Source organism: Peromyscus leucopus, chromosome X (assembly GCF_004664715.2).
Source record: "Peromyscus leucopus breed LL Stock chromosome X, UCI_PerLeu_2.1, whole genome shotgun sequence".
Classification (NCBI taxonomy): domain Eukaryota; kingdom Metazoa; phylum Chordata; class Mammalia; order Rodentia; family Cricetidae; genus Peromyscus; species Peromyscus leucopus.
This window is the reverse complement of record NC_051083.1, coordinates 64,719,145-64,744,252: the sequence shown is the minus strand read 5'-3', so window position 1 is coordinate 64,744,252 and position 25,108 is coordinate 64,719,145. Positions and strand designations below refer to the sequence as shown.

The 25,108-nt window shown below is 43.9% G+C and overlaps 2 protein-coding genes across 3 annotated transcripts; one reads left to right on the top strand and one right to left on the bottom strand.

The window, feature by feature from the left end:
• Positions 1–16,854: 16,854 nt before the first annotated feature.
• LOC114704877 (TBC1 domain family member 20-like) lies at positions 16,855–18,271 on the top strand. 2 transcript variants are annotated; one of them, XM_037198938.1, is made up of 2 exons: positions 16,872–17,683; positions 17,762–18,271. In XM_037198938.1, the coding sequence occupies exons 1-2, from the start codon at positions 16,919–16,921 to the stop codon at positions 18,128–18,130; spliced, it is 1,134 nt and encodes a 377-aa protein (XP_037054833.1). In that variant the 5' UTR covers positions 16,872–16,918; the 3' UTR covers positions 18,131–18,271. The 2 variants fall into 2 exon arrangements, with proteins under 2 accessions (XP_037054832.1, XP_037054833.1); XM_037198937.1 differs by having other exon boundaries at positions 16,855–18,271.
• Positions 18,272–20,715: 2,444 nt separating this feature from the next.
• LOC114704865 (trafficking protein particle complex subunit 13-like) lies at positions 20,716–21,480 on the bottom strand. The gene has a single exon (XM_037198783.1). It carries the CDS (start codon positions 21,478–21,480, stop codon positions 20,716–20,718), a length of 765 nt encoding a protein of 254 aa, XP_037054678.1.
• Positions 21,481–25,108: the final 3,628 nt, after the last annotated feature.

The window sequence follows — 25,108 nt, the reverse complement described above, 5'->3', positions numbered from 1 at the left end:
TAGGTCACCACATGTGACCATCTTGTTGTCTGAGGGATGTGCTCCCACAGGAACCATGCCGATCTAAGAGGCCTGTGCTGCCACCGAGGTCCATGGTGACATCTGGGCCAGGACTGCTGCACAGTGGCCATGGCCATGGCCCTGCTGGAGCTGGGCTCTGAGTTGATGTCAGTGGCTGCTATTACCACTGAAGGCTAAGCAAATGCCTGGGATCTGGGCTGCCACCTGGGGACATGTTGGCACTTCAGGGCTATGCTGCCAGTGGGGCCATGCCAACCTGCATGACCTGTGATGCCAGTTAGGGTCATGATGACATCCAAGCCCAGGCTGCTGCCAGGGAATATGTCTGGGTCAGTAGTCCTACTACAACCTGGGTCTGTGTTGATCTCCATGGCCCGTGTTGCTACTAAGGGCCATGCTGACATTCAGGGTCTGGGCTACCACTAGGGTGAAGTTATTGTCCAAGGGCTGTGATACTGTCAGAGCCATATAGATCTGTGCCAACTTGTGCTGCCACCTGGGTCTATGGTGTCATCTGGACTGCTAACAAGGGCCATGTCTGGGTCTATGACGCTGCTGCAGATGTCTGTGGCTCCCGTTACCACCAAAGACAGTGAGGGCTGGTCTGCAGAGTTGGTCCCATCCTTCACTGGCTGTAGCACTAAAGAGAGCGGCCCTGCACCTAGGCTGGGCAGCACAGTAGAGCTGACCCCGTTGGCAGGGGTGCATGTGAGGAGGCCCAGAAGGTGTGATAGTGGGAGAGCTAACCCCACTATCTGTCTGTCATGCAGTGGTACAGGTGAGGGAGAAATCCCCCCCGCTTGCCCCTCATAGGTGGAGAAGCTGGTCCTGGGGTCACAAGAGTGGGAAAACTGCCTCTGCTCCTCATCGGCTACAGCACTAGGGAGCAGACCTTGCACCTTCTCTGGGCAGCACAGTAGAGTTAACCCTGTTGATTTGATGGGGGCGTGAGTGATTGTGGGAGAGCTGGCCATATGACAGAGTGGGGAAGGGAGAAATGCCCTCCTTCGTCCTCTGCCCCTTGCTGCCTATGGCAGGTGGGAGGGAGAGCTAGCCCTGAGGTCATGGGAGTGGGAGAGCTGGTCCTGCCCCTCACTGGCTTTGGCACACAGGAGAGTGAACCCTACACCTCACCTGGGCAGTACACCAGGGCTGATCCTGTTGGCAGGGGTGCAGGTGAGCTGGCCCTGGGGGCATGAGAGCAGGAAAGTTGACTCCCCTCCTTGTCTGCCCTGTGGTGGAATGGATAAGGGAAAGATGCCCCTCCCCCCTGCCCTTTGCCAAACCTGTAGCAGGCAAAAGAGCTGGTGCTGCACCTCACCACCTGCAGCACCTCGGCTGGGCAAAACAGTAGAGCTGGCCCTGGTGGTGTGGGTGCAGGTGAGCCAGCCCTACAGCATGAGAGCAGGAGAACTGGCCCCACCCCTTGTCTACTGCAGTGGATGAGCTAGCCAGGGCTGCAGAGCTCATCCTGGGAGTGATGATGAGGGAGAGCTGGCAGGCTAACCAACCCAGCTACCACCCAGGCCCAGAACAAGGGCTATAAGTTGGCCCACCTCAACTTCTATCCCATCTATGAACTGCTAGAGTATGTGAAGGGGCAGGACCTGCAGATCCAAAGCGGCAGGAGCTCCACATCACAGAGCAGCAACAGAATATTCAAGAGGAGTCCCAGTGAGGGCCCAGTACTGAGGGTGTAGCAGAAGCCAGAGGCCTCAAACCAGACCAATGACTCATTGCAATGAACACTTAGAAGTAAAGAAATATGGACTAAAGGGTGTGCTGTGTGATTCACTGGGCCACACTACAGCTTATACAATGAGATTATTTTTTTGTTTGGTTGGTTTTGCTTTTGCTTTTTGTTTCTTGCTTTTTCTTTAAAATTTATTTTATTGGGTGGGGGAGGTTGCAAGGACAGAGGGCAGATACGAAGGGACAAGGAAACAAATGGGATTGGGATGCATGATGTAAAATCCACAAAGAATCAATAAAAAGCTTTTTTAAAATTATATGTAAGTGTATCTCATGTGTACAATAACAAAATACTTACCATAGTGAACAGATATATATCCATGTTGTAAACAGAAAAAGTGTCTGAATAAAAATTTTGAGGCCAGGTGTGGTAGTTCATGTCTTTAATCCCAGCACTCCACAGGCAAAGGCAGGTGGATCTCTGTGAGTTTGAGGGTAGACTGGTCTACAGATTGAGTTCTAGGACACCAGGGCAACACAGAGAAATCCTGTCTCAAAGACAAACAAAAAAAATTTGATGGACTTTTAAGTCTATAAGACACAGATGCCAGTTGCTTTCAGGAGTCTACGATTGAGGGACCTAAGAAAAACGTAAGCAAGGTCCAATACAGCATGAAAAGATTCCATTATTCATAGCAGCTGTTCTTTTTTAGAAGTGAAGTTAGGTCTGCTGTGTGGATAGGAAGAATTTCCTTATTAGTAGGCACAGGAGGCATCACTGAGTGGAAAGTCTTGACTGCTTTGAGAAGTGGTATGACATGATATGGATTCTATTTTTATATAGTGATGTCTAAATCTCAACTGCAACAATAAACATTTAAAAATAATGGTTCAGTTCTGAAACATAAACAGGAATGATGAGTGACAAACCTACTAAATATTAAAGTGTTAATCCACAAATGAAAAGTTTGGCATAAATACAGAGCTGCTCTGACAGAATATGGAAACAGAGATATAAAATGCATGTATGTTTATATAATTTATTTTATATAATTTAAGTAAATATTTCAAATTATTAATGAAAGTTTGGACTAACAGATTATTGCGTTAAAGCAATGATCTGGTCATTTGAAATAAATTCATTTATCTTATTTCTTATACATAAATAAATGCACATAGTAAAATATTTTAAATAGGTGTTAAAAAGTAAGTAAAGGCCACAAGAGCTGTTTTTCAAGATGGCAGATGACTCTCAGGTATGGTCTGCCAGAGTTCCTAGGGCAGAAAGGGCTAGAGAACAACTATCAGAACAACAGTAGACCCTCTGAACAACTGGAAAATGGCCAAGTGAAAGGCAGCAGCAGAATCAGCAGACAGGGATATCGAGAAAAACCACTATCCCTTTGTACTGAGTGCTCAGCACTAGGCAACTAACAGCAGAAATGAGATGCCATTTCATAAGGAATTCTGTGGAGTCAGGCACCCTGCAACTCAAGTCCTTCTGGGAACCAAACTCTCAGAGAAACTCAGACCAGTGTCAACAGACCATATACTGAAATCTGGCCAGCAAAATACTGCACAACTGTGGAAAAGGCTCTTTGAGTCAAATGCACACAATATTCAGCAAGCTGAAAACCTGGTGGGAACCAAAGTCCACATGGGAGTTTTCAGAGTCCAAGCAGCAATGTCGAACATTGAGAAGAGCTGCATGGGACCAGGGCCAGCATTCACAGCCAGAAACCAATGGAATTCACGGAAGTATCAACAGCATCTGAGATTAGGCCTATGAAGCAGTGCCCAAAGACTGGGATGACATTGACCATTTGATCATTCAAAAGGGAGGTCAGGATAGCCTATCACGGAGGAACTCTAAGTAGCAGAGGAAGGCTTCCTGAAGATGGGGAAGAAATGCTGAGACTTTGAACAGAATCCAGTATCAGGTAGTACTGTGGGCCACAGGAATATATCGTAAGAACTCAGCTGGTTATGGCAAAGTCACTACCTGGAGGGATCAAGAAATTCCTCCAGAGGAAGCCAAATTCCAAGGAGTTTTTGGTGTTATATCAGCTATATTCTGTTATGAAAATCATGTGTGCCTTCAGAGCTTTCCCAATTGACTTTTCCCTAAGAAGGGCTCACAATGTGGACTGATCACTCTCTGGACATACACATTCCAGGTATTTGGAGAACAGCCTCAGGAAAGGCTTCCTTTGGAATCAGATATCTCCCTTAGCCACTTTCAGTGACTAACAGTAATAACAGTCCACATGCAAGTCTCCTGATTTAATTCCACAAGGAGACACTGTTTAGGTCAGGTGGACGTTAAATAATAGCTTTACACAATTCAGCTCGGACCCTCCTTTCTTACAGCCTTACTAACTTTATAGATCTCTAACTCCTTACCTAACCACTGCTAGGAATATTTAGATAACCTTTGCGATGACAGCTATGCTCAGCCAGAACCCCAGTTAAAGCCTCCCTGTAATTATCGTCATTGGCAGCATCCGGCCAGGTCCATCACCAGATGGAGGAAAGTACCTTATCAGAGAAACTCTGTACTCTCTAAGAACAGACTTAAGCATCCAGACTACCCGTTTGAGAAGGCATGGCCGATGTGCCAATTAAGCTTAACTTCTCCTTTCCCAAATCTTTCTCTAGTTCCAAATCTCCCTTTAATTATCACCAGAGGCATCTAGCTGCACACAGGTTGCCTAGCGACTGAGCACACTTTCCCCCACCCTGCAGAAAAAACAGCAGATAGTTTGGACAGATAGGAGCAACAGGAAAAAAGAAGACAGTTTTATTTTCTTCCTTTGACCTAGCAACTTATAGATTCTTAACATTTTCTACCAATCACGCTTAAGGTTATAGTGGAGCATATAAGATCCCTCTTCTTAGATATTACCTGAATTCAGCCTTTAGTTAATTTCCCCATTAGTCACTTCCCTTTTGGGTCACAAATGATAATTAACAATTATTGCCTCTCTATGTGATTCTTATCACCCCTCTGTTTGACTCTGGAAGCCTGGCTTTGCACTGTGGAGGGATTACCACCGCTTGTCAGTGTATATATACCGGGACTCCCAGGGCACGAGAGGACAGAGAAGAGAAAAGAGAATGGAAGAACTAGATGGGTAAGAACTTGAGAGGAACAAACAGAGATGGGGAAGGACTACATTGGAGGGCTAGAAGAGAGGACTAGAGTGACGAGATGGAAGATGAGGAAGAGCCAGATGGGGAAGAACAAGATGAGGAAGAGCCAGATGAGAGAGAAGGAGACGAGAGAGGAGCTGATAGGGGAAAGAACTAGATAGATGAGAACCTAGAAGGGGCATATTAAGATGAAGAAATTAATATAGAACCTAGGGAGGACAACAGATAAATGTAAAGAGAAATTGGACAAGAAAGGAGCTAAAAAATGAGAGCAGAGAATAAGCTTGTAGGGAGAGAACTGACAGAATAATAAAGTATATGGACTAAGGAATTTCGTGTACATAGATTCATTTCTTTTCATCAAAGATTAATTATCAGCTGGTTGTAGATTCTTCCCGGACCCTGGGAGGGGACTATTGAGGGGCTGGACCCCCATAGTCTCTGATAAGGTAGGTCAGTTTTCATATCCTGTGTCCCCACAGATCTAACTCCCTCCCCTACATCCATTCCTTCTTTATTTAACTATGAGTGTCAAATTAGCAGACTAAGGGCTAGAGAGATAGTCCATCAATCAAGAGCACCTGCTGCATTTCCAGAGGACCAGAGTTTGGTTCCCAGAATGCATTCCACATATCTCACAATGGCCAGAATCTTTGGCTCCAGGAGATCTGATGCCCTCTGGTGTCTGTAGGCACTGGTATGCACATGGACATTCACATAAACAGACATATAAAATAAAAATAATGAGATTAACATTTAACAAATGATAAATAATAGTGAATTTAAACATTTAATAATTTTCTCAGTTTTTCCCCTTGATTGCATTTTTCCTCTGTACTCTTTACTTTTTTCTTTTCTTCTTCCATAGAACACAGGTTTGCAAGGTCTCTGAGGCTCAGCCTCCTAAGTGATGAGACTGTTCTATGCTATAGAACATATAGCATATCTTTATCTCTCTCCCTTCAATTTACTTTAGCCAAAACACCCTAGCCCCCCTCTTATTTTTGACTCTACAGTACCCTCTTCTGTTTACATTCTCCTCCTCTACCTTCTATGCATCAACCCAAAACTAATAAATGTTTTTCTTTCCACTCATACACACAGTAACTAATATGTTAATATAGAATTATCACTGTCTCTACATGCCCTAAAATGATTAGTGCTTAAGGAGTGATTATTTTGTATTTAGACATCACCCGTTTCCATAGTGGGAAACCTCTGCAAAGTGACTGCTGTTGTAGGCAACATTCTACTTTTACAGAAGAATCAGGGATGGAGCCTGGGGCTCTGAACACCAATACAACAGAGGAAAACTGGACCTCAATCCTACTATAACTAAGTCCATCCTAAACATTGTAAACAAATATACTGAAAGAATAAATTTGACTTGAATAAAATGAGATTCTACTGGTGCTCTAACTTCAGATGTACATGTCTCAGTGGAAAAAAAAACACAAATACAGTGAAAAACCAAGACAAAAATATATCTCCTCCCAAAAGGTGCCATTTCACAGTAATAGCCCAAATGACAGCAAATTAAGCGAAATTATAAAGAATTCAAAAGAATGATAATAATTTTGTTAAAAATAAAAGTGTACACAAGTTTCTGGATGAATTTCAAAAGAACACAAACATATGAATGAAATAAAGAATTCAATACAACACGTGAAGATAGAATTCAATAAAGAAAATACTCAGAATGGATCATGGGACGACAGAATACAAGGGCTTGAAGATGAGGTAAATGAATTGGAACAAAGATAGATAAATAAAAGCATTACTGGAACATGTAAGATATTTGAGACACCATAAAAAACACAATCTATAAGTTGTGGGCATAAAAGAAGTCCATGTCAACAGCATAGAAAATATTTTTAGCCATATTGTAACAAAAAAATTTGCAAATCTATTAAAAGAGGTGCCCATCCAAATATGAGAGCCATATTGAACACAAAATTACTATTATCACTATTATTTTAGTTTTTTCAAGGCAGGGTTTCTCTGTGTTGTTTTGGAGCCTGTCTTGGCTCTTGCTCTGTAGAACAGACTAGCCTCAAACTCACAGGGATCCTCCTGCCTCTGCCTCCCGAGTGCTGAGATTAAAGGCATGCACCACCACCGCCTGGCTAAACATAAAATTATAAGACAGAGAAAGAACATCCCCACATCTACTGCACTTAAAGTGCCAAATACACAAAACAAAGAGAATATATTGAAAGCTTCGAGAGACAAGCACTAAATCACATATAAAGCCAGGCCCATCACACCAAAAGTTGATTTCTCAACAAAAACTTTAAATGCCAGAAGGACTTGGAATTATGTATTTCAAGTTCTGAAATGCCACAGCTGCCAACTCAGCTTACTATTGCCACAGTAAAACCCTGTAATGGTTGGAGGGGGGAAAAATCCATAATACAAGTAGGCTAAAATAATTTCTTACTCCAAAGGCAGCTCTGAGTTCAGTTCCTAGAATCTGCAGTGGAAGAGGAGAACAGACTCCTCCAAGTAAGCTATCAAAATGAAATGGCAAAACCCTGGAGTCATTTGAATACGAATGTTCCTCCCCAGACTCAAGTATTTGAACACTTGTTTGTCATTTGGTGGCACTGTTTGGGAAGGTTTAGATGGTGCAGTCTTGCTGGCAAAAGTACACAAATGGAGGTGGGCTTTGATATTAAAATCCTCATGCCCCTTCCAGTTTATGCTTTCTACTTGGTACTTGCACAAAAGGAGATGAGCTCTCAGTGTCCTGTTCCTACCACCATGCCTGCCATTTGTTGCCATACCTTCCTACCATGACTGGCTCTGATCTGGAACTGTAAGCAAAAATAAACTCTTCCATAAGTTTTTATGGTCATGGTGCTCCTCACAACAACAGAAGAGTAACTAATACAGACCCCATTGCTGAACTTAGAGTGCTGAAGGGGCTTCCTATTTCTGGAAAGCGATTTCCTAAGGAAGTTTTTCTCAGTGTTAGCACACAGAAGCTGATGCAACTGTGATCCAATGGGAAGTATGTCAACCTTCAGGTGGCAGTAGAACTTGGCAGTGTTGACTATGTGGTACTGGCTTTGGAGGCATGAAAGAGGCAAGATTGAGGGAGTCATGAGTCTTGTACCATGGTTGCAGAGAGCTGCTGAAAGTCAAGCAATGTGTGCTGGGATTAGAGTACCTGCCTGTAAGAAGGCCCTGATAAGCAACTGGATGAAGCTGTGAAGGCGAAGCTTAAATTGCATTAGAGACCCCAGGATGTTGGAGGAGCCAGAACCATGAGAGTTCCACTGAATAAAGCTGCATACATGACTAAGAGAGAGGCTATGTGTACTTATAGGCAGCAGAGATGGAGGGATAGAGCTACCTAAGCTCTTTGGAGCTAAGATGATTGTAATGAGTCTCAGATGCTGGATATGGAGTTGCAGAATTTGGTGTTTTCTCTGCTAGGTTTTAGTTTTACTTTAGTCTGATCTTTCTTTGCTATTCACCCCCATTCGTCCCATTTTGAATAGAAATGTTTATACTGTGTCATTTCACACTGCAAGCATGTGATGTTTTTTAAACAGGGTCACAGCTAAGAGATTGCCCTGAGTCTCAGAAGAGACTCTGGTCTTTGAACAATGTTGAAACTATTAAAGACTATGGGAACTTTGGAAGTTGGGCTGAACGCATTTTTAATCAAGAGAAGGCCATGAACCTATGGGGAGCAGGGACTAAATGTTGTGGTGAATGTGAAAAGTCTCTCGTAGTCTCACATTTGAATACTTTGTGCCCAGATGAGAAGACTGCTTGGGAAGGTTGTAGAGCCTCCCTGTAGGAAGTGAGTGCATGCTTTAAGACGTTATAGCCCAGCTCCACTTCTTATCCACTTCTGCCTCCTGAACAGCATGACCAAGCCACTTTCTACTTCTGCTACTACGTCTTTCCTGCCTGATGTCATTTCTTCACCACTATGATGGACTATAAACCAAAATAAAGCCTCCCTTCCTTAAGTAGCTTTTGTTAGGGCATACTATGAAAACCAATGTAACTAAGACATTAACAAACCACTTTCTAGATCAGTTTGAGGCCCATCCCACAGTAGGGATTCACATCTGGTATGTCAAAAGGCCTGGTTGGGGAATTCATAGTTCCTAGTGGGGAAGTCACTACTGTTGTTCTTCTGATTGGATGTAATATGACCTGTCAACTTGCTTTCTAAGTTATTACATTTATGTGCACAGATTAGTGTGGCTGTCAACTTTAGTTAGAGAAACTTCTTTCTGTAGTGAGCAGCAGCAACTGCATAGACATATAACTTGTCAAAGTGATGGGAATGAATAATTGTTGAATGCTCAGCCAAAAATAGGATGTCTAGGCTACCCCCTCCAAAGCTCAGGGAGCATCACAGAAGAAAAGGTGGTAGGAATGTAAGAGCTGGAGGAATGAGTGGAATGTTATGGAACAGTGTTTTCTGGGCTTGACACAGCCATTGCATTCTTGAATCACAGCAGCTGTGATTAGCTGGCTGGGATTTGTACCTGATTGATCTGGCCCATCAGTATTCCACCATGAATGGGGGAAATGAGGTCCCATCTGTCTCCAAGGCAGTTAATGGTTGGTAGGAGATGGAAAGTCATTTTCCTCAATGCAGCCACTGGTAAGTTGTCCACACTTTTGTAAAGTATCCTACACCTATGCACCCATAAACAAGCCTAACTTGTTTATAAACAAGTGAAACTGATAGGATCCTACAAAAAAAAGGTTAAAAGGGAGCTAGTTGGAAAGAAGGGAATCAGTGTGAATGAGAAGGGGACAGAGAGTATAATTAAGGTGGTCAACATAATTAAGATACATGTATAAAAATGTCATACTGGAACCCATTATTATGCATAATTAATATATGCTAGATAACAAAAACTAAATATGGGTATTTATGATAGTTAAGGTTTGTTGAAAGGTTTATTCTTTTAAATGACATGAAGTCACAAAACTTAATAGCAGTGATATTTGACAACATAAAATCAAAAAGCAGCAAAAAACATAATGGTAATAATCTAGAATAAATAAGATTAAGGTATTTACAATACTAGAAACTGTAACATTCACAACAAAGTGGAAGATAAATCTTGCTAATTCATTAAGAATTGGTGAAAGTAGTTGTATTAGTCAGGTTCCACTAAGCTATACTAAAATACAAAAAAAAAAAAAATCAAGAATTTATCTGTAACATTTATTTCTTATTCAGATCACACACTCCTGTCAGATCACCTATGGCTCTGCTGTCACCTTCACTCCAAAATCTGGGCTGAAAAACATCTGATGGTTAAGACATTACTGACCTATGGCAGAAGAAAGTTGAATTTCACAAACATTAAGCACGTCTCCTAGGTAGGGCATGTCACTTCCAACTTGCTTTTTAATTGGTCATTGTAATCACAAGCCAACACTGATGTCTATGGGATAGGATTATAAACCTATTCTCCATAGGAGGACCCATGGGGAAAAATAGCAAGCATTTTTTATATGAAATTGAGTATTGTTCTTTCAAGGTCTGTGAAGAATTGTGTTGGGATTATGATGGGTTTAACCTGTAGATTTATATGGGAAAAAAAACCATGTTAGCTAAACCAATCCTGTACAACAAAGGAAATTCTGGAGATATTACTATTCCTGACTTCAAGCTCTAATATAGAGCCAAAGTAATAAAAAAAAAGCTTGGTATTAGCATAAAACAGACACGTAGATCAATGGAATCAAATCAAAGACCTTGACATAAATCCACACATCTATGAACATCTGGTTTTTGACAAAGAAAAAAATTATACAATGGAAAAAGAAAGCATCTTCAACAAATGGTGCTGGCATAGCTGGATGTCAACATGTAAAAGAATGCAAATAGATCCATATCTATTGCCATGCACAAAACTCAAATCCAAGTGGATCAAAGACCTCAACATAAATCCAAATACACTGAACCTGCTAGAAGAGAAAGTATGAAGTACTCTTGAACGAGTTGGCACAGGAGACCACTTCCTAAATATAACACCAGTAGCACAGACACTGAGTTTGACAATAAATAAGCCCTCTGGAAACTGAAAAGCTTATGTAAGGCAGAGGACACTGTCAATAACACAAAATGGCATCCTACAGAATGGGAAAAGATTGTCACCAAACCCACATCTGATAGAGGGCTGATCTCCAAAACATAAAAAGACTCAAGAAACCAGACATCAAAATACCAAATAATCCAATCAAGAAGTGTGGTACAGATCTAAACAGAGAATTCACAACAGATGAATCTCAAATGGCCGAAATACACTTAAAGAACTGTTCAACATCCTTAGTCATCAAGGAAATGTAAATCAAAACAACTCTGAGATACCATCTTACCTCTGTCAGAATGGCTATGATCAAAAACACGGATGACAGCTTATGTTGGAGAGGATGCAGAACAAGGGAAACCACTTCACTACTGCTGGTGGGAGTGCAAACTGGTACAGTCACTTTGGAAATCAATACGACAGTTTCTCAGAAAAATGGGAATCAATTTACCTCAAGACCCAGCACCACCACTCTTGGGCATATACCCAAAGAATACTCAATCATACCACAAGGACACTTGCTCAACTATATCCATAACAGCATTGTTTGTAATAGCCAGAACCTGGAAACAACTTAAATGCCCCTCAACCCAAGAATTTACACAATGGAGTACTACTCAGCCATAAAAACAATGACATCATGAAATTTGCAGTCAAATGGATGGAACTAGAAAAAAATCATTCTGAATGAGATAGCTCAGACCCAGAAAGACAAACTTGGTATGTCCTCACTCATAAGTGGATATTAGGAGTAAAGTGTGGGATAAACAACCTACAATTCACAGCCCCAGAGAGGTTAGATAACAAAGGGGGCCCAAGGAGGGATGCATGGATTTCCCTAGGAAGGGAAAATAGAAGAGTTCTCCTAGGGAAATAGAAGACATCTCCTGGGTAAACTGGGGGCAGGGTGGGAGGGTGGGGGATGGGAACTTGAGGGAGCAAGTTGGGCATGCTGGGCATGAGAGGTAGGTTGCGGGTGAGACAGAGGGGGAGAGTAAGGAATGAAAAGTCTTGATGGTGGGTATTTCAGGGTTAAGGGAAAACCTGGTGCCAGGGAAACTCCCAGGAATCCACAAGGATGACCCTAATTAAGACTCCTAGCAATAGGGTACCTGAACTGGCCTCTCCTGTAATCAGAGCCTTCATCCAGTAACTCATGGAAGCAGATGCAGAGATCCACAACCAAGCACTGGGCCCAGCTCTGGGAGTCTTGTTGAAGAGAGGGAGAAGGGATTACATAAGCAAGGGAGGTCCAGATAGTGAAGGAGAAACCCAAAGAAACAGCTGACCTGAGCTCCTAGGAGCACTCTGGACAAACAGTTAGGGAGCCTCCATGGGACCAATCTAGGCCCTCTGCGTGTGTGACAGTTGTGTAGCTCAGTCTGTTTGAAAGGCTCCTAGCAGTGAGATCAGGACCTGTCCCTGGTGCTTAGTGGGCTTTGGGGGAACTGTTCCCCATGAAGGATTACCTCGCCCAGCCTTTATACAGGAGAAGGAGCACGGTTCTACCATAACGTGATGGGCCATGCTTTGCTGTCCATGTAGGAAGCCTGCCCCTTTCTAAATGGAGAGGGAGGAGGAGTGAAAGGAGAGGGGGAGGATGGGAATAGAAGGGAAATGAAAGAGAGTAGAGAGGGAAAACTGTGTTCAGTATGAAAAATGAATAAAGAACATTAATTAAATAAAAAAATTAAAATTAAAAGAAGCAAGCATTTCATGCAATAATCTGTATATTGTGGAAAAAAGGCTGTACTCCCTAGCAGTCTCCCACATTGAGAAATATACCATAAAATAAGACTCCATAGTAGAACTCTCCAGTAAGCAGAGATCTATACATTGGAAACCAGGTTAGTGAAAGCTAGCGTCGATAAGATCCTAATGGCCCCTACCCTCAGGCCTGCGCCCACAGTTGTAGACTCTGGGTAAGCCCTGGTGTCAAGTTAGACAAATAACCCCAGTGAGTTGGGCTTCTATTCCAGATCACTGCACCTGTGGCAGGTTGCAGCCGTCTTAGACTACACGTCTACTGCAGCAGTGCACAGTGAAAAACCAACAGGGGTCTTGGTGTTGCCTAGTTCTGGGCCAGTCACAGCAGGCTATGGGCTCAGGGGATGATACAACCTTGCAGTGTTTCTGATCACAGGAATGGCATACAAGACTGGAGCTGGCCCCTCCACGATGATTCTGTCAGAAATCAGCATAATCACAGTGCTGGAGACTCTCTGTGACAGGGAGTGGCACATTTGGGCCTACCTAGGTAGCAGGAAATTGGTTATTAGGATGGCTTATCTCTAAAGTGCTCCTGGAATTCATGTTGAATAGCCTAGCAATGGCAGATTTATGGAAAATCTGAGCTTGGGTTGCCCTCTAGTGCCAAAATAGTAAAAACACACCATAACAGACAGACAGGAGACCCAATGGTACCATCTAGTGCTGAAATTGCAGAAGTATCTTAGAGAAACTAAGCAGCCTGTTAGAATTTAAGGGAAGGTAGGCACATACAGAGGCAGATGGTAAAACACAACCTTTCATATGCAAATGACATTGAATGCCAACAAGCATCCAGGCTTTGCAGGGAGTCAGGTATAGTAGCATGCATTTGTATTCTCGGTACTCAGGAGGCCGAGGCAGGAGCATCATAAACTCTAGGCCAGCCTGGACTGCAAATCATAGCAAGACCCTATGTCAGAAGACAGGAGGAAAAGTAGGAAGAGAAGGAGGAGGAAGCAGAAAACTCTCAGGAAACAAGGTTTCCACTTGTCAAAATGAGGCACAAGAAACTGAGAAACTGACAAGATGCTGAGCAGAATGGTTGAATTCTGAGAATGTAAAAGGAACTCAATGAGCTTCAAGAAAACATTGAAAATGATCGAATATTTTGACAGAGAAACTTAACAGAACCATAGAAAGGATTATCACAGAATTCCTTGATCTGAAAAATTAACTTAGTGGCATTTTAAAATGCTATAGGAGGAATCAGTAGCTGAATAGATGAAAACAAAATGTAGAATGAGTGAGTTTGAGGAGACAGTGTGAAAATACACAGCAGGAGAGAGTGGAGATAAATTATTCCAAGCTTGTGAAAACTTGAAGACAGTTTTTAGGACAAATATCCAGGTGTAATGGATAGTTTTGATTGCCAAGTTAATGGAATGAAGAACCAACCAGGAGACATGTCTCTGGGTGCATATGTGAGAGCATTTCCAGACAGCACTGAGAAGACTCCCTCTCAAGATGGACAGCCCCTTCCCACAGATGGCCAAGCTATAAAGAAGTCTGAGGGGGAAAGCAATATTGGTTGCTGAGCAGTGTATCTCCCCTCCTGCCTCCTCCCTCCTGCTCCCTCTCTCCACCTCTCCTCTCTCCATGTCCCACTCCCTGCAGCTGCTGCCACTATCTTCAGGGACAGAAGTTTTCTTGGCCTTCCAAGGGTGGATTGCAGACCCACAGTGTTGGCAGCAGTAAGTTTGCTGCCTTAATTTTAAATACCCTTTTTTGTCCTGTCCCAGTTAAGTTGTTTGTGTGAAAAATGTGCAGTTGGATTCCGGAGGGTGCTGGGGATCAGTTCCCCTGTGGTTTTTCCTGTTTGGAAAACAGTGTCGGGCTTGCCTACCTATACAGAGTAACCATTCCTTGACTCCTGCTGTTAGAGGGGTATATGAGCCCATGTTGGGACTAATAAAGAGAGCTGCTTCCCTGCCGAACTGAAACTGAGTGTCTAGAGTGCTGTTTAACCTCTGCGTTCCTCGCCAGATTTTGTGCTCCAGCTGCGCGGGCCACAGCATCACAGCTCCCTGAGAATCCTTAAGACCTTCAGCAGCAGATCGAGACCGCTCTGACACCAGCTTCATAGACTGAGTCACTATTGAGTTCCCAGTTTCCTCAGACATCCAATGTGGGACTACCCAAATCCTGATGTGAAAGCCATTCTAGTACATACACACACACACACACACACACACACACACACACACACACACACACGAACATTCTATCTGTTCTGCTCTTCCAGAGAACTCTACCTAGTATACCAGGTTATTGGGGTTCAAGAGGGACTTGAGAATGTTAAAGAGGTCAAAAGCTTATCTTAAAAGATCGTAACAGAAAACTCCTTAAATCTAGAGAAGGATGCAAATAACCAGCTACAAAGATCACCAGTGAAATTTAACCTAACCAAGTATACCCCCACAACATAGTGAAATTGTGCTCTCAGAGGTAAAAGATGCTGCCAACACGAATAGGAGAAATTTCACAAGGTCCATCTCATGATGAAGAGATACAGGCAGTAAGTGGTTGCTCAGAAGAAAATCCAGTTTGATAAAGGATGAAGCCCCTGACACATGTTTATCCAATACAAGGTAGTCAGCCCTAAAAACACATACATATGGTCAACTCTAAATGGACTCAGTAGGTTGTGTGTGTACATGTCTGTACATGTGTGTAAAGCAATAATTAAAGAAGGGGTCATGAATATGAAAGGTACTGGGTGGCACAGAAGGAAGAAGAGAGGGGTAGAAATTATATAAATTATATAAATACTCGTGTATGAAATTCTCAAAAAACAAAAAATTTGAAGTAAAAAATAATATTTTCTCCTAGTATTAGGAGATAGGGAGTCTCAGCTGGCCATGTCTTGTAGCCAGGTGAGGCTACCAGTAGTGGGACTAGGTTGCATTCCATTGAGTTGTTGGTCCAGGGGTCCTGTGGAAATCTCCAAACAACCCAGGCTGTTGCTAAGACAAAAGCTCCCTCTCCAGCAGGGCCTCACCGCTGAGGACAACACCCACACACCTCATTAAACATGGAGAAGTCCAGCTGGTGCCTACATAGAGCCCTCACCCCTACATCCTAGTCACGTTGGTGTGGAAAGGTACCCTGCAGGCCACCAAAAGAGAAACATGAACAACAACCCAGCCACAAAACCTTTGATCTACGATGGTGCCTTGCCTGCCAAATATGCTGGGCACTATGTACCAGAGACTGCTTTGCTAACCAAGAACCAGAAACTAGATAGCCCCAAGACCTAGGGTAAAACCAAATACTATTGGTCTTAAAGTATCAATAAAATGACTCCTAATAATATACATACAAGCATATAAAAGCTTTATTCATATATCAGTGCCTTATCCAGTCATCAACAAAGAGGCTTCCTCCAGCCAGGCTGTGGTGGCACAGGCCTTTAATCCCAGCACTCGGGAGGCAGAGCCAGGCAGATCTTTGTGAGTTCGAGGCCAGCCTGGTCTACAGAGTGAGATCAAGGACAGACACCAAAGCTACACAGAGAAACCCTGTCTCGAAAAACCAAAAAAAAAAAACAACTAAATTTAAAATGCGCTACCATAGTCAGGCAGTGGTGTTGCTTGCCTTTCATCCCAGCACTTGAGAGGCAGAGGCAGGCAGATCTCGGTGAGTTCAAGTCCAGTCTGGTCTACAGAACGACTTCCAGGACAGTCAAAGATACACAGAGAAACCCTGCCTTGAAAAACAACAACAACAAAAACGAACAATAACCATGGTAGCATAATACAACAGCCATTGTTCACACATCAGGGGACATCGGTATCCTAGTGCTGTTTGGAGAAGTGAGTTACATGGATTACAAGTCGTTAGGTCTTCGGTATACCTGATTGCATTACATAAGGAACAGCATTTTGCATTGCAAACAAAGAAATTCATTGTAATAACTTTTGAGAAAAAAAGATTCTTTAAAGAAAGATCTAAATTTCTGTCTGGAATTTTGATAATTCAGAGATTGGGACTGAGACAGTCAAGACAGGACACTTTGTCGACATGTTAATTTGCATGAGAGTTTGAGTTTAAATGAGAATCAGTTCTCTATTGCCAATGCCTGATCCAAAAAGGAAGTAACAAGAAATAACCTACCGCCCGGCCGAACTGGGATTACACCGCGGTGGGAGCCGCGCCTCAGGCTCCGCCACCAGCCTGGGCTCGGGCTGGGGCCCGGGCCCCCGGGGATGGCCCTCCGGTCCTCAAAGGGCGACGGCTCCGCGGGCAGCTGGAACCGCGGCACCGGGAAGGCAGACTTTAATGCCAAAAGGAAAAAGAAGGTGGCGGAAATACACCAGGCCCTGAACAGTGATCCCACCGACGTGGCCGCCCTCCGACGAATGGCTATCAGTGAAGGAGGCCTCCTGACTGATGAGATCAGGTGCCAAGTATGGCCCAAGCTCCTCAATGTCAACTCCAATGAGCCAGCGCCTGAGTCAAGGAAGGATCTTCGACACATGAGCAAGGATTACCAGCAAGTGCTGCTAGATGTCAGGCGGTCTCTTCGGCGCTTCCCTCCTGGCATGCCAGATGAGCAGAGAGAAGGGCTTCAGGAAGAACTGATCGACATCCTCCTCCTCATCTTGGATCGAAACCCTCAGCTCCACTACTACCAGGGCTACCATGATATAGTGGTCACTTTTCTGCTGGTGGTGGGCGAGAGGCTGGCAACATCTCTGGTAGAAAAATTATCTACTCACCACCTCAGGGATTTCATGGATCCCACAATGGACAACACCAAGCACATCCTAAATTATCTGATGCCCATCATTGACCACGTGAACCCAGAACTCCATGACTTCATGCAGAGTGCTGAGGTGGGGACCATCTTTGCCCTCAGCTGGCTCATCACCTGGTTTGGGCACGTCCTGTCGGACTTCAGGCACGTTGTGCGGTTATACGACTTTTTCCTGGCCTGCCACCCACTCATGCCCATTTACTTTGCAGCTGTGATTGTGCTGTACCGGGAGCAGGAGGAAGTCCTGGACTGTGACTGTGACATGGCCTCTGTCCACCACCTGTTGTCCCAGATCCCTCAGGACCTGCCCTATGAGACACTCATCAGCAGAGCCGGAGACCTCTTTGTTCAGTTTCCCCCTTCAGAACTTGCAAGGGAGGCGGCTGCGCAGCAGGAGGCTGAAAGAACGGCAGCCTCTACTTTCAAAGACTTTGAGCTGGCCTCAGCGCAGCAGAGGCCAGACATGGTGCTGCGGCAGCGGTTTCGGGGACTTCTGCGGCCTGAGGCTCGTACGAAAGATGTCCTGACCAAACCAAGGACCAACCGCTTTGTGAAACTGGCAGTGATGGGGCTCACAGTGGCACTTGGAGCGGCGGCACTGGCAGTGGTGAAGAGTGCCCTGGAGTGGGCCCCCAAGTTCCAGCTGCAGCTGTTCCCCTAAACTCAGCCCAAGGAGCCACTTCCTCACCCAGTGCACCAAGCTCTCCCCATTTCCAGAAAGGCGCCGAGGGTGGAAATGCTGTGATTAAAGGGTTTCTGTCAGGGGTGTTCTGTTCTGCCACCCTTGGCAGCTTGTCTTGTGGTTTTGGTGGCAGAGCTGCCCGACACGGCTCAGTGGACCCGAGTGCTCTCTAACTGTTGGAAGTGGCTCTGCAGCACCTGGCTACCCAGCTCACTGCCGAGAAGAAAGTTGGGCCCAGAGATGCCCTCCTCCCAGCACCCCATGTCCTATGTATCCTAGACAAAGAGGCAAGGGCTGCCGACACAGTCCAGCCTTGGGATGAGAGCAAGGGGAGGGAGGGATCGATAGCCTGGGAGCCAGCTGGTCAGAGTCAGAGACAGACATGAGCTGGGTTCAAGTTACATTTCATGATCCCGGCCTAGAGTTCCTAGCAGGGGAGTGTTAATTCCCCTGGATGATGTTGCCTGGGTCTCCCTGTTCTTTCTCTACAAACCACGTGACATTACCTGGAAAGACATTTTTAATACTATTTTTATGACTGTATACTACACCTAACATAGCAACTATTCTCACTTTAAAAAGAAATTACTTGTGTGTGTGTGTGTGTGTGTGTGTGTGTGTGCCCACAGAGGCCAGAAGTGGGCTTCAGATTTCCTGGAGTCTGGTGTGGGTGCTGAGATCTAAAGGCCGGTCCTCTAGTAAAGCCGAAGCAGTAACTTAACTGTGGAGCTGTCTCCAGCCTCCTCTCTCATAGTTCCTTCATGAGAGAAGCTATCAGCGATGAGCTTGTACTGGGCTAACATTTATTTTTCCCTTTTTTGGAGGGGAATGGAATCCAGGGCCTTGTACTTGTGAGGCAAGTGTTCTACCACTGAATAAATAGCACCAGACTTTAGTAGTTTTTATTTTTGAGACAGGGTCTACCTAGGTTACCCAGGCTGGCCTTGAACTTTTGATCCTCCTGCCTCAGCTCCTGATTATCTGGGATGACAGGATTGCACCTGAGATGCGTTCCCTGCTCAGTTTAGCCAAAGTTGCTTTGTGAACAGCCCCATGCCCCACAGTGCCACTTCCTGTCTCACTTTATTATTTTCCACTAATCACCCACCTTGGCCTGCCCGTGTATTGGCCTCCTCAGCTGCTGGTCTCAGAATGGGAATGTCCTTGGAAACTTGCATGCAGACAGGCTTTGGCAGGAACCCCACACTACCAGCCCCATTTACCCCTGGGCTCCTCCAGGAGGGGTGCATGGGATCCATGGGATCTCTCTGTCTTCCTAGGATGGCTTTGTTAAAAGCGAAGCCAGGTTTGTTTTATATAAACTCTGGCTTGAAAACAAAAGTGCCTTTTGCTGCTTTAAAGAGTGTGTAGTGGGAAGCATTTACATGCTTCTATTTTCCTGATCTTTCCTGGGCACTCTTCTCCAGTCCTACCATGTCCAGACCTATGTGTCCCCTGTGCCCACTGTATGCAGTGGGACGCTCTGTGAGCCAGGCAGCCACAAGCCAGAGCGCATAGGAGGTGTCCAGGCTGAGTTACACAAAGCACTTTAACCAGACCAAGCTGGGGTGAGTGATTCACAGGGATTAATTCAGGACAAAGGAGAATTTTCCAGGATCCAGAGTGATAAAGTGACAGATATTGTCAATCTACCACGGGAGCTTGTCATCTGTGCCTCTAGCATACTTGAGCTATAGGGAGTGTGTTGGTTGAGGGGAGGGGCATGGGCCCAGGGTCCAAGCCACAATTCTGCATCCAAACAAGCAGGTGGCACTGGCGTGTGCTGAGCTGAAGAGTGGTGTGTGCCCACACCAGGACTCCCTGCTACTGAGGAGAAAGCGCTGTCAGTTTACATTCAGGTATTTACTTATTCTGTAAAGAGATGTGTAGATGGTTTGTACAGAGCCCTGTATGAAATAAACACCCTTACGTGGTTCCTAAAAAAAAAAAGAAAAAGAAATAACCTACCAGGTGTTCAGGAGCCCCCTGTCTCTGCTGAACTTCTCTCTAATTCCAGCACCCAATATTCTTTGTCAGGAAAACCTGCTTTCCTTGAAAGTATAACCAACTATACTCGAAATAGTTCTTTTATAAAGAAGTGTATTGCTTAATTTACTTGAGGGTCACATCACCAAGACATGGAATAGGACCTTCCTTTATTTTCCTCCCATGGGAACATCAATTCACACAGGAAAATACTTTCACAAGACACAAGGACATCAAGTGAGAGAGTAGAGTGTAGAAATCAGAAATGAAGAAGAAAGGACAAGTTCCCATTATGTGTATTCCCTCTACTCAGCCCTGGAGAGACACCTTCTAAGTGGGTGGAGAAAGGAGCGCTGGACATCATCTCACACTCCAGATCAAAACTGATGTGGCGCCTCACCTAAGACAAACGCTGGCAGATTGTTTTGAAATCAGCAACTGTTTAATTCTGAAAGGTAAAAAGAGTCTCCACAGAAATAATCGTCCTCAATACTCGTTAGTTGATCACTTTTTGGCTGATAAAAGATTTAAAGCTTTTCTGGGAAACTTCTTGAAAACTATCACGTTGCAAGTTTTTTTTAGCTTTTTCTTTTAGCCACGGAAGGCACTACGCAGACTTTTGCAACACCGTCGTAGCGATATTTGGTCTTGACCGTTGCGTCTATTATCCGTATGCCAGAGATCCCCCTTAGGCCTAGCTGTAAGAACAGTAGTGTCAGGGTAAAGGAAAGCGAGGAGCCTGGCATCAACGTACCAAGTTTTCGCCCTGAATATCCACACCAACGAACAGCAGTTGTATCATGCGTCTTCAAAAGCAGTTTCATTTTCTTATCAGTGCAGTTTGTTATCTTGAAGGCAATTTTCAAAGGCTCTTCTCGGGCTACAGTGTCTGGAACATTCTCCAGAGACAGCTTCAGTCCTCTGCAACTTCGAGCCTCTCTTTCAAGTGGGACTGTGTGTAGCATCGCCATTTCGCCAAGTTCCCGTTTCCACACGATCTCTAACTTCCCCATTTTCGTTGGTCCACTGAGGGTTCTCGCTTTCTCCAGGTATTCCTCCTTGATCCGCAGGCGGTATAAGTAGTGGCGTCCTTCTGATGCCTGCAAAAATGTTCTGGTTCCAAATGTACTCTCATCTTCTCCATCCAGGTTGAGAGTATTTAATGCTTCTTCGGTGTACATTTCAGGTAGCTCCAAGGAAACTTTCTGTATAAACACAGTTGAAGATGAAGTGTTTATAATCTGGACTTCGAGAAATAAATCATCCTTGTCTGAGTTAAAAAACTTGGTTTTGACATCCAGTGGTTGGGACTGAGAAAATACGCACAGTTTACTTAAAAACATCTCCGCGCACTGAGTTGAAAAGCACTGAACTCACGGGAACAACTCTTCCAGGGTCCACTGTTTTGTCATGAATGACATCATCAATGCACTGTAGCCATGGAGACGAAAATAGGTAAAGCCTGAGCTCTTGTATAAAAACCAATTTTTTCAGTATTATTTGTTATGACTTAATTGCTATTACTGGGAAATCCTCATGTAACGGTTATTTTCCCTCTTTCTCAGTAATATAGCTCTGGGAATTTAAAGTGATATTAATCTTCAAACATTTACATATCTGGTACAGGGCTACTTCTCATGGGCTAGAGAAATTACCAAGATATTCAGTATCTTCACATGTGTCCTGGAATTTGGTGAAACACTTATGGTTAATAGACACCCTGAGTTTCAGAAAAATTTCCAGTCTCTGTAGATTCTCTTGTATTTGACTCTAAGTTTATCTTATTGAAATGTATCCGGTATTTTTGTTTTAATCAGATAATGGAAGATGATCGAGACAAATGCCTTGGAAAAAAAGTTAGGTGCTCTCAATTTCCAAGTGAACATACTACAGTATGCCTCAAAGTGCCACATCAATGCCGAGGTTGATCTAGTGGGAAAGAAGGAATGTGGTATAAGTCTTTATTATGTTTTCCATGGGAAAGGCTAAGCAGGGCAGGATAAGTGACCTAGAACTGACAACTACGTATAATGTCACCAGACTCGTATTTTTAGGATCTGTCCATAGTTGTCTAGTGTCTGCTCTTGGCATGCTATCAGGAAAGGAGAACAGCAGTAAAACATAAGGAGTTAGTTGACAGGTATGAGCTCTTGGCTGGATAGTTCATGGCAGGTGTACCCATAAGGGAGTTGGTGGCTATCTCAACGATTTAGCTAGCTTTGGGGAGGGAAGTGTCTTGAGCGGAAGAATTAAGCCCTAAGAGGTCAAAGTATCATTATATATATATATATATATATAATGAAAATGTGATTAATGTACCCACTCGCTATAATCACAGGGGTAGTATGAGGTACAGTTAGGCTCGGAACAAATCAGGAAGGATGTTACACAGAGTGAAGTACCGGGCCTCAAAATAACTCCTACCTCAACCCAGGTCTTATGTGAGGAGCAGAACCAGTAGGAGACATTATAGAGGTATACTTATTACAAGAATTTGCTTCACACAACGGTAGAGACTGTTTCAACAGTGCCTACAATGCTGTTTCCGTGAGTGGTGCAGTTGCTTGAATTCCATGGGGTAGGGATTGGGAAGGGAAAATGATAAAAAGATTAGAACCTGGAGAGAAAAAGCTGGAAGCCCAGAGGATGTTGTTAACTGCTGAATGAGGCAGGCATCTCTGAGGCTCAGCTGAGCAAGGCACAGCATGTTCTTGCCTGCCTCTTTTTAACCTGCTCTAAAATGTGTCTGATACTTTTCTTTCTTGAACTGTAACCTCCTTAATCTGAGCATGTTCGGGAATGTATATCTAAAGTATGTCCCTATATAATAAGCTCTCCAAATAAAATCAACCTGTTGTCATTGTCGTTACTTTAGAGAAAACTCCTGTGTTGTGCTGCGGCCCGCATAGCTGGAGCACCAAATCTGGCGAGGGTCACCGAGGTTAAACAGCACTCTAGATACCCAGTTTCAGGTTGTCAGGGAAGCAGCTCTCTTTATTAGTCCCAACATGGGTTTATATACCCCTCTAACAGCAGGAGTCAAGGAATGGTTACTCTGTGTCCATAGGCAATCCGGATACTGTTTTCCAAACAGGAAAATCCACAGGGGAACTGATCCCCAGCACCCTCCGGAACCCAACTGCACATTTTTTCACACAACTTAACTGGGACAGGACAAAAAGGGCATTTAAAATTAAGGCAGCAAACTTACTACTGCTGACAGTGTTGCCCTTACCTGTGCCAAGTAATAGATTTTATACTCTATTCTTTTACAGTTTTGCCATGCTTGATTTTAACATTGCATTCACCAAGATGTGAACCTATTGCATTGGTTTACAATATCTGTTCTGGATGACTCTGAGACTGGTGACGATCATATCCTGAATCTAGGACTCTATCCTAGAGCTTTTGATGCTCAGTTTAGTTAGCTATTGTTCCATCTTGAATCGAGCCAGCAGATAACCAATGAGTTTACAGAATGGGTGCTACCTTTCTCCTACCTTCCAAAATCTAAGAACAATTCCCCCTGTGATGCCCTAACAGGAAACAGGAAAACATGTAACACCGGGGAATTTACTTCACCCCAAGACAATACAAGTGTATCAACAACCTCTATCTTTCAAACCATGGCGACCTTGTTGCTAGCACATTTGGGAAACAAGAAGTGGGTCTGGTTAAGTATCTTGACTGATACCCACAGACTATGTCATCCGCATAGGACCAGACTGAGGCTTCATTTGACACCCAGGACTATAAATCAACGCACGCCTTTTGGAGATTTTTTAAAAAAGAAAATGTAGAATTTTCTGCACGAATAGGAAAAAGAAAAGAATGAGTGTGTTTTCTGTAGCTTTGACTTAGCCATGTCAGCTACAAACACAGTAAGCTGGCACCTCTCAAAGGAGAAGTCTTTTTTTTTTTTTTTTTTTTTTTTTTTTTTTGCAGTAGACTGAGGCTACTACAGTGATCAACAACTGGTCAGTGCAGAGAATAAGTAACTGTGGGATGCCCAACTGTGATAGGTACATCTACAAAGCTACTTCCACACCTAAGGCTCAGGGACTACAGAAGAAATAGGCAGAAAGACAGTAAAGGCCATAGGACCAGGACACCTGCTGCTCAACAGTGTCTCCTAGATGTGGCAGGGATGGTATACTCATGAAATCCCAACCATATGATTGCCTAAGCAAGACATGAATAATGACAGCACTGATGTTCCAATGTAGATAGGGAAAATTTCACAAGGCCCACCCCTAGATTAAGAGTTACAAGAAATCAATGGCTGCTGAGAAAGGGAGAATCAGTTTTCAATATGGAAGAGCTAACTTGTGGTGGTATTGTGTTCCCTAAAATATTGTGTCAGAGAACAGAAAAGCCACTAGATACTTAGGATAGGCAGTGGTAGCACACGCCTTTATTCCTAGCATTCCAGAGGCAGAAATCCATGTGTTCAAGGATACAGCCAAGCAGTGACTCACGCCTTTAATCCCAGACAGCGAGCCTTTAATCCCAGGGAGTGATGGTAGAAAGCAGAAAGGTATATAAGGCCTGAGGACCAGAAACTAGAAGCATTTGCCTGGCTAAGCTTTTAGGTTTTGAGCAGCACAGTTCAGCTGAGAGCCATTTGGATATGAGGACACAGGGGCTTCCAGTCTGAGGAAACCAGATCAGCTGAGAAGTTGGCCAGGTGAGTTTAGCTGTGGCTTGTTCTGTCTCTCTGATCTTCCAGCATGCACCCCAATACCTGGCCCAGGTTTGTTTTTTATTAATAAGACTTTCTAAGATTCCTGCTACACTACCTGATAGGTTATCCAATCCCAAGTGGTAAACATGTATACATACAAGTAACACTAAATGAACTCAGTTGTGTGTGTGTGTGTGTGTGTGTGTGTGTGTGTACGTGCGCGCGCGCGCGCATAGTTTGTATAGTGTGTATAACAATAATTATGGAAGGAGTGGAAAACCATAGGA

Coding starts and splice junctions, on each gene's coding strand:
- LOC114704877 (XM_037198937.1), top strand. CDS start 16,919: ATGGCCCTCCGGTCCTCAAAGGGCGACGGCTCCGCGGGCAGCTGGAAC.
- LOC114704865 (XM_037198783.1), bottom strand. CDS start 21,480: ATGTTTTTAAGTAAACTGTGCGTATTTTCTCAGTCCCAACCACTGGAT.